The following is a 9,969-nucleotide window of genomic DNA, read 5'->3' as shown; positions in this document are numbered from 1 at the left end:
GAGAGTGAGTACTGGAGAGGAAATGAGACACTGAGTAGACGGCCTGAGGTTTTGGGAAGATACATGTTTTCTTTGTTGTGGAAGGAGAGAAGATTTGTCTGTCGGGTGGAGAAGGAAGTCGGAAGAGAGATATTGTGGGGCAGGCTTGTTTAGAACAGAAATCAAAGACCGGTTTTTCTGAGAGACAGAAATGACATCTACAAATGACATGCTGTTTCGGCTACTTCCATTGCTAGCTGCTCTCCTTGGTGGTGACAGTGCAGAGGGTAAGAACACTGACCACTGCCCTGGTGGGCACAAGAGGATGTGTGTGCATGTGTGTGCGTGTGTGTGGTTTCCCTAGCATATATCCAGAGAGTAAGAGTGCTAGTCTGCTTCCATTCTAACTGTCCCTGATTCCAGGTCCCTGCATCTTATGACGGTGGTTGGTAAGTCATGGGAACCATGGCAGGCAAGTGTCTGCTCCCCTTGTCTCCAGATTCTGAGTTGCTCTACTTGGGCTTCTCTCTGTCTTCATTCTCTCTCCCTCAATGTCCTTCCCCTCCCCATTCTATCTATTCTTTTGCCACAGGGTTTGAGGAGCCTATCACTTTCCGTATCACCCAGATCTCAATCTTTTACAACAATTCTTGGGAGCAAACTCTGGCCTCAGGATGGTTGGATGAGTTGCAGACGCACAGGTGGGAGAGCAACTCCAGCACCATCATTTTCCTGAGGGCCTGGTCCAGGGGCAACTTCAGCAATAAGGAGCTGAAGGATAATGAAAGGTTTTACCATGTATACCTCGTTCGATTACATCAGGCAATCCAAACCTTTGCCAGCATCTTGCAGGTGAAATGTGAGTTCAGTTCCCTCAATGGGTCGTACAGAGGTTGGGGGAATGGGGTTGTCTTGGTGAATTTCTTATTCCTCTAGGAAATAGACTCCATTCTCGTCTCAGTCTTACTCCACTCTTCTCACCATAAAGGTGCAATCACACACTTTTGGGGACAGGGGCTATTATCCAGACCCCAGTTCTTGGAACACTTTGTCTTCTGCTACTTAATGAACATTGATTGCAGTGTTGGGCTTCATTATCTTCCCTTAGAGGTATCCCCTGGCCACTCTTTTCCCTGTCTCCAGCCAGACACCCTCAGCTTCTCCATTCTTTGATCGGCTCCTTAAAGTGGATTTTCTCTCCTGTCCATCCTCTTCAGCATTATCTGTCTAGGTAGTGACTGTAACCCATTGCGTTCCATTCACTCGAGGTTGTTGTCATCCCAGCTCTCTCACACTAAGTTGTTCCTCACCCACACCATCCATATCCCCTTCTTTGAACAATTTAAGTGTCATTCCTCGTGTCATTCATCTCTTTCTTCACCTCCACCCCCACCGCCAATTTCTCTGAATTTATGATCCAACCAAACCTTGTTCCATTCCCTCAAACCTCACCCACTTCCCCCTTCTGCTTCTATTGATTTTGGCTCCTATTAATTCCATTTTATCCTGTTTGCTCCCCTTTTCCGCCAATTCACAACCCCAGATCCTTTTGAGCTGCAGGTAACAACAGGCTGTGAGCTGCGTCCTGGAAAACCCATAGTCAATTTCCTGCGAGGAGCCTATCGAGGATTAGATTTCATGAGTTTCCAGAACAATTCCTGGGTGCCTTCTCCGGAGGGTGGAAGCAGGGCCCAGCTTGTCTGCCAAGTGCTCAATCGGTATCTCCGGTACAAGGATATAGCACAGCAGCGTCTCAGTGATGACTGCCCACGTTTCATCCTGGGTCTTATTGATGCAGGGAAGGCCTATCTCCAGCAACAAGGTCAGTCTGCACCCTCCCTCCAAGAATTTTCTATTAGAGTATTGTACCTTCCCAGCGACTCCTTCAAATTTAGGATAAAAAGAAGCCACCCAGAAGTGGGAAAGGTTGGGTGCTGGTGGCTCGCACCTGTAATCCTAACACTTTGGGAGGTCAAAGTAGGAGATCCCTTGGGATCAGGAGTGCGAGATCAGTCTGGGTAACACAGTGAGACTCCCATCTCTAAAAAGCAAAAATTCAGAAAAACAAAGTAGCAAGGCATGATGGATCATGCGTGCAATGCCAGCTGCCTGGGAGGCTGAGGAGGGAGGATTGCTTGAGTCAAGACATTTGAGGCTGGAGTGAGTTACGGACTATGACTGCACTTCAATGTGGGTGTCAGAGATAGACCCTGTCTATTAAAAAAAGAGGAAGATATGGGAAAAGTGTGTTTTCTGTAAACTGATGTGGAGATCCGAACCTTTAAGTCTGTGTAGAGTCTCTGTCTAAATATCTTTTCTGTGCTTTGCAGTGAAGCCTGAGGCCTGGCTGTCCAGTGGCCCCAGTCCCGGGCCTGGCCGTCTACTGCTGGTGTGCCACGTCTCAGGATTCTACCCAAAGCCCGTGTGGGTGATGTGGATGCGGGGTGCGCAGGAGGAGCCAGGCACTCAGCGGGGGGACGTCCTGCCCAATGCTGACGGGACATGGTATCTCCAAGCAACTCTGGATGTGGATGCTAGGGAGGCCGCAGGCCTGGCCTGTCGGGTGAAGCACAGCAGTCTAGAGGGCCAGGACATCATCCTTTACTGGGGTGAGAAAGAACTAGGCCCAGGCTGGAAATGGTACGAGACAGTTCTCAGACCCAGCAGGACAACCAGCTAAAAAAATTGGGATTTTAGGGATTCCAGATCCAGAAAGAACAAAAATGGGCAATCCAAGGGATAGAAATGTGGCAAATGAGGATTCTGTAGATGAAGGGTAATATTAAGGGCTAGGTGAAGTATGCATCTCTGAGCTGGAATGAGAGGGAAAAGAAAGAAAAACAGAAAGAAAGGAGACTGATAAGTTAGGCACTCGAATGAACAAAAGGAGCTCAGGGGAATGCAGTGAAACAGGGAATGGATGGGGTAAGGTGAGGTTGATTTGAAATAACGTCCTTGATATCTAACCAAATCCACAGGGCGTCGTAATTTCATGGGCTTGATCTTCCTGGCAGCGATAGTGCTCCTACTTCTTCTGATAGGTCTTGTGTTTTGGTCCCGAAAGCACTGGTGAGTTCTTTATGTCTGTCTTTCTTGTCTCCCTCCACCAGCGCCCCTTCCCTCCTACCCTCTGTTCTCACCTCTTGCTTATGCAGAGTGACTTCCCTCTCGGTTCTCATTCAGGTCCTGTTAGGACACACTGTGGGCCTTCTCACCACGCTTCTCCCCTTCGGTGAACACCCAGCAGCCCAACGGCTTAGGAAGTACTTGAACACATCACAGTGATGACATCCTTTCAACTCTCTTCGTAAAACCCGAGTTGTTATTTATTTCTGCTAATGATCAATGGGCAATATAAGCTTAATTCAGTTATGCAGGATTTGTTCTTCTGACCTGGGTTCTAAGACTTTAAAATTTAGATTTTGAACTCTGAATGAAGAGGGGTTATTGCAACCTTCACATGTTCGACTGTTAATGGACCATTAGATGCTGTTTCCTCCAGAGGGCCCTCTCTGATTCACAGGTGGGGGGCAGATTCTCCCTAGTCTGAACTCTCGCCACATTTCAGCTGGACTTTGTAAACTGCACTTCTCACTATCTTTCATTGCATTTATTTAGGTCCCTTTTCCTCTTCATATTTTTCAGCTCCTTTAGAGCAAAGGACATGTCTTTTAAATATATGTAGCCCTGGTGAAGCGTCTTACCTGCATGTAACATGTTCTCAGTAAAAATCTGTGTTAAATTTATGCCAGATTTGTACTCTTTCTTATTCTCTTCCTGACACTTTTGTAGTAGTTGAGACATTTGATGCTCCTCTTGTTAAACTTAGTCAAGACTACACACTTTCTTAGTTCTATAGGTTCTTTTCTGAGTCCCTGAAGAGAAACACAATTTTGCCTCCGACTACTCTTATTATTTAACTGTTGAAAGCTATTAGGGGCCAGGCATGGTGGCTCATACCTATAAGCCCAGCATTTTGGGAGACCAAGGCAGGAGGATTGCCTGAGGCCAGGAGTTTGAGACCAGCTTGGGAAATATAGTGAAAGCCTATCTCTACAAAAAATAAAACAGATTAATTTAGCTGGGCATGTTGGCATGTGCCTGTAGTTCCGCCTACTCAGGAGGCTGAGGTGGGAGAATCACTTGAGCCTAGGAGTTTGAGGCTGGAGTAAATTATTGTTCCAAGTATTCTAAATTAAAAAAAAACAAGGCAGGATGTAGGCCCTTGCTATTCAGGGATTGGGGGACAAGCAGCAGAGTTATCACATTGGAGCTTGTTAGAAATACAGAATCTAGGGTCTCACTTCAGATCTACTGAATTAGAATTAAAATTTGTATTTTAGGAAATCAGCAGGAGATTCAAAAGGGCATTGAAATTTGAGAGGCCCTGATGTAGGTGATGCCTGAGACACAGCACAGGCATGTCACTGAAGAAAAACTGGCCAAGAAAAGGGAACAAGAGTGTTGCCTCTCAAGATTCAAGAAGGATCAAGGAAACATTGGACAGTACATGGCAGTTGTGTTCCCTAAAGTCGTCACAAACACTAAATCAATAAGTTCTGATGGTGGCTCCCAGGGGACATACAGAATCAGTTTCTTGTGAGATTTTGTCACATTTTTATTAACTGATGTATACACAGACTTCTTTTACATGTGTTTTTACTTAAAGACATCTTATTATATATATTTACAAGAAATTCATTATATGCAGTATTTCTGTAAAATAAAATACTGAGAGGTGTTTAATATTTTCCTTACTTTGGTTAACATGGCCGTACATTTCTTTGGTTTTCCTCCTCACAACGATGCTGTCCACTATACTTAAAATAATTAAAAATCTGTTGCCATCTCCTGACTCCACACTTTTAGCTGTTTTTGCATACTTATTGTAACCTTACAGATGTTACTTTCCCAAGCAGCCTCACGTACAGACTGGTGAGTGTCTTCTTCCTCTGCAGGCTCTGCACTGCTGAGTCGTTAACATTGAACTTGGGGCCAACAGCCCTGGAACTAAGCATCTCTAAATCACATATTTTCTCTGTGAGACACATCATGGCCTCTTGTTCTTAGGAAAATTGGACAGCCCTTAAGCACTACACTTGGGAACCATTTTAAGTAGTGAGATCACCAACAAAAAGCACAGATATGTGGAGAATGAGGCACTGCATAGATTCCAGGAAGGACACCTGTTTGCCATGTGGGAGCTGACAATGAAGGCTGAGCATCACTTTTGTCAACTTAGTGGGTTACGTGTCCTCGGGATTACTCGAATTTTGTGCCACTGTGCGCGTAAGCGTGCATGCCTGTGAGAGTGTTGTGAATATAGATTTTGGAGTTACAAATACATTTTAGCAGGTAGACAAATTATAAATACAGAATTTGTGAAAATGAGGACTGACTGTTGACCCGAATGGTAGTGTGAGTCAAGCTATCTGTGGCTAGACTTTAACTATTTTAGCACTCATAATTTTGTTGTTGTTGTTGTTGCTTAGGGGTCTTGCTATTAGACTGAAAAGAGGCTATTTTGGTTGTGTTAGAACAGTCATTTAGGAAAGACTTGCAAACTTGTATTCTTTTGTAACTGAGTTGGGCTAAACATAAAAGCCGCTTGGATTCACAAGTGTACATCTTTCTTTTTTTTTGAGTTGGAGTCTCACTCTGTCGCCCAGACTGAAGTGCAGTGGCTGTTCCCAGCCACCGCAGACTCGACCTGCTGGGCTCCGACGATCCTTCCGCCTCAGCCTTCCAAGTAGCTGGAACTACAGGCGGGCGCTACCACTCCCGGCTAATTTTTTATTTATTGTAGAAATGAGGTCTTGCCAAGTTGCCCAGGCGGGTCTCGAACCCTCGAACTCAGGCAATCCACTCACCTCAGCCTCCCAAGGTGCGGGATTACAGGCTGAGCCACGTCTCCCCACGCCCACCAGCACGGTTAGGGCCTTGCCTGACTGACTTGTCAATCGTTTCTAGTAGCCGTTGTCGGTGCTGAAGAAGACATAGTTCCAGACAAGCCAGACCACCCAGTGATTAGGAGAGGGGACCAAGGCAGATAGGAATGTGTCTGAAAGCTTGGAGCGGGCATTGCCCACCTCCCCTCCATCTGCAAACGCAAGGACATCGGAATGTTACAGGCCAGGGCTCTGGGAATGAGAGATTGTTACAATTATGTTTTAAAACAATTTAAAGCTATTATCCTAAATGTTATGACTTTCTCTTCTGTCCAAATATTGCTTTTGTCTGCCCCCCACCCTAAAAAACTGCAAAAGAACATATTGTATATTTCAAAATGTTATCTAAAATGTCAGCATGACCAGGAAACTTTTGTCTTGTCAGTGGTCACGTATCAAAAAAAAATTTTTTTGTTTGAGTTGGAGTCTCATCAGTCGCCCAGACTTGAGTGCAGTGGCCACTCCCGGGCCACCACAGCCTCGACTGCTGGGCTCTGGTGATCCTTCCCCATTAGCCTTCCAAGTAGCTGGAACTACAGGTGCGTGCTACCACGCCCAGCTAATGTTTTTGATTTTTATTGTAGAGATGAGGTCTCGCCAAGTTGCCCAGGCTGGTCTCAAACCCGCGGGCTCAGGCAATTCACTCACCTCAGTCTCCCAAGGCGTGAGATTACAGGCTAAGCCATCGAGCCCGGCCTGAGAAATTTTTAATGTAAATCTTGTCATGCTTAAACTGCGTGTAGGCTTCAAACTCGGCTTGGATGAAGGACTATGAATTTGGGGTATAAATGGAATGAATTTGTGATGCTCTGAAAGGGTTTTTTGGCAATAACGCTGACCCGTCTCTGTAACCTGGTTATAGAAATTAAACACTCCCCTTTTTCCCAGTCTCTGCCTCTCATATTTTAACTGGTCACAGGGGATAGCAGCCAATTTACTGGAATGGGCTGTAACCGTCTTATTGTGTCGCCCAGGCTGGAGGCGCGATCACCATGGCTCACCATAACCTTGAACTCCTGAGCTCAGGCAATCCTTCTGTCTAAGCCTCCTGAGTAGCTGGGACTACAGGCAGACACCAACATGGCTGGTTAATTTTTTGATTTTTTTGTAGCGATGAGGTCTCACTATAATCCCCAGGCTGGTCTTGAACTCTTGGGCTCAAACAATCCTCCCAAGTGCTGGGATAACAGGCATGCACCACTGTATTTGGCCTGTTTTTCTAATTTATTGATGAATTAGGTTTTTAATTTTATTCTAAACTTTTTAATGGGATATAGGAGATTTCTTTAAAAGAAATACATGTGACCAGATGACTATAATTGACTCTGTGAATGGAAGAAGATTTAACACATCATTGCAGCATCATGTTTAAGATTTTATATTTATTATTTATAATTCATGATTATTTATCTGACTGTAATTATTTTAGTTCAGTTCATGAAGATTTTTAAAAAACCCAAACCTTTCCTTATTCACATGAGAGACAGTTTGACTGACCAGTCCACAGCAAGTTAGAAGTTTACAGGAAATTTCTCAGTCCTAGAAAGAAGAATTAAAAGACAATGTGTGAGTACGAAGATACACAATTCAAGAGAAAAACAAGGGAAGGGAAATTTCTTCTTACAAGTGACTTGACCACATCTACACACAAACATGCTTCATCACAGGCAGGAGAAGTGATTAGGAGGAGTTTCAGCAAGAGTGAAAGAAAATTCAGTCTGCATCATGTATTAAGGTGTCAGGGAAATTAGTATTCTCTCTCTGAAATTAATTTTCTGTGGGACCTTATTTTAGAAGCTGGAAATATTAATTCATAAATTTGATATATGTTTCAAAAATGATTTCCATATACTTTGCTCACTTTTCTGTGGTGATTTGTAAATCCAGTGAGCTCAGTATTTTAAAGCTGGAGATGAAGATATGGGGTGAGCTCAGTGTGCATCTGCACTCACACATTTGTGCTTTCTGCCTTTGAGTTTTAAATGGAACTTTAGAACAAGGGTCACTAAGGGTTACTTTTTGCTCATCACAATTACCTCTAATCTTATTGTCATGCACTATTATTACACAGTTGAGCACATATTCTCTCTGGTTTATACAATTATTCTGAAGTGACACGGATAAATGGTTGGTTCCATGTTTTTGCTATTGTGAATAGTGCATCAGAAAACATGTGTGGGCAGGTGTCTTTTTGGTAGAACAGTTTATGTTCCTCTGGGTATTTTCCCAGGAGAGGGATTGCTGGATCATATGGAAGCTCAATTGTTAGTTCTTTGAGAAACAGTCACACATTGGTTGTCATAGAGGGTGAAATTGCTTGCAATCCCACCAGCAGTGTAGAAATGTTCCCTCTTCCCCACACCTGTGCCAGCATCTGTTGTTTTTTGACTTCTTATTGATGGTCATCCTTACTGGAGTTAGGTGGTATCTTACTGTAGTTTTGATTTGCACTTCTCTGATGATTAGTGAGGCTGATATTTTTTCATGTGTCTGTTGGCTGCTAGTATGTTGCCTTTTGAGAAGTGTCTGTTCATGGCCTTTGCCCACTTTATAATGGGGTTGTTTGATTTTTCCTTTCACCTCGTTTGAGTTCCTTGTAGATCCTGGATGTTAGATCTGTGTCAGGTGTGTAATTTGCAAATATTTTTTCCCATTCTGTGGGTTGTCTCTTTATTCTCTTGATGGTTTACTTTTGCTGTGCAAAAGCTTTTCAGTTTGATGAGGTCTTACTTGTCTATCTTCTATGGAATTTGCTTTTGGAGACTTGGTCAAGGATTCATTGCCTACTCTGATGTGCATAAGGATCTTCCCTACATTTTCTCCTAGAATTCTTATAGTGTGGGGTTTTACGATTAGGTTTGGTCCATTTAGAGTTAATTTTTGGTGTATGGTGATAGGTAGGGGTCCTGTTTCAACCTTCTGCATGTGATCAGCCAGTTTTCCCAGCACCATTTACTAACTATGGTCTTCTTTTCCCAGTGATTGTTAACTGAGACTTTGTCAGAGATGAGTTGGTGGAGACATCATGTTTTTGCTTTCAGAATCTCTGTCCTGTTCTAGGTCTATGTGACTGTTCTGATTTGGTTACTGTAGACTTGTAGTAAGTTTAAACTCTGGGAAGTGTGATACTTCCCACTATGTTCCTTTTGCTGAGGGTAGCTATTTTGGCTATTCATGCTCTTTTTTGTTTCCATATGAATTTCTGTATTGTTGTTTCCAGTTCTGAAAAAATAATGTTGGTGATTTGATAGGTATTGCATTGACTATGTAGATTGCCTTGGGTAGCATGTACATCTTGACAATATTGCTTCTTCCGATCCTTGAGCATGGAATGTTTTTCCATTTGTGTCATCCTTGATTTATTTGAGCAGTGTGTTGTAGTTCTCATTGTAAAGATCTTTCACTTCTCTGGTTAAGTGGATGTCAAGGTACTTCATCTTTTTTGTGTGTGGCAATTATGAATGGGATTGTGCTTTTTATTTGACATTCTGCCTGCTTATTGCTGGTGTATAGAAATGCAAGTGTCTTTTGCACATTAATTCTGTACCCTGAGACTTTACCAAAGTCGATTATCAGTGTGAGGAGGCTTTTGACAGACTCCCTAGGGTTTTCAAGGTATAGAATCATATTGTCTTCAAAGAGGGATAGCTTAACTTCCTCTTTTCCTATTTGGAAATGAAGTTTAACCTGATTTCCTTCTCTTACCTGATTGCTCTGGTTAGGACTTCCAGCATTATGTTGAGCAGGAGGGGTGAGAGTGGGCATCCTTGTCTTGTTCCCGTTCTTAGGGGGAATGCTTCCAGCTTTTGTCCATTAAACAAAATGTTGACTGTGAGTTTGTCATAGATGGCTCTTACTATTTTGAGAAATGTTCCTTCAATGCCTAGGTGCTCAAGGGTTATTATTTAATATTTCTTTTCTTCAGTTAATGTCATTTATATGTAAAAAATATTCATACAGACTCAAAAAAAATATTTGCAAACAGAAACTATCAATAAATGAAGTAGAATTCATCCATCCAATGCAAGGCTGGTTTATTTTT

General features: G+C 43.1%; 1 protein-coding gene across 1 annotated transcript; it reads left to right on the top strand.

The window, feature by feature from the left end:
* The first annotated feature begins 444 nt into the window (after positions 1–444).
* On the top strand, positions 445–3,264 carry LOC103273262 (T-cell surface glycoprotein CD1a-like). Its single transcript, XM_021717259.1, has 5 exons — positions 445–838; positions 1,523–1,801; positions 2,310–2,619; positions 2,994–3,048; positions 3,163–3,264. The coding sequence occupies exons 1-5, from the start codon at positions 445–447 to the stop codon at positions 3,262–3,264; spliced, it is 1,140 nt and encodes a 379-aa protein (XP_021572934.1).
* The last annotated feature ends 6,705 nt before the right edge of the window (positions 3,265–9,969 follow it).

The sequence above is a fragment of the Carlito syrichta genome, unplaced genomic scaffold, assembly GCF_000164805.1.
Source record: "Carlito syrichta isolate Samal-C Ts95f unplaced genomic scaffold, Tarsius_syrichta-2.0.1 Scaffold31756, whole genome shotgun sequence".
Classification (NCBI taxonomy): domain Eukaryota; kingdom Metazoa; phylum Chordata; class Mammalia; order Primates; family Tarsiidae; genus Carlito; species Carlito syrichta.
Note: the sequence above shows the minus strand (reverse complement) of the source record. Positions and strands in the feature narration are given on the sequence as shown.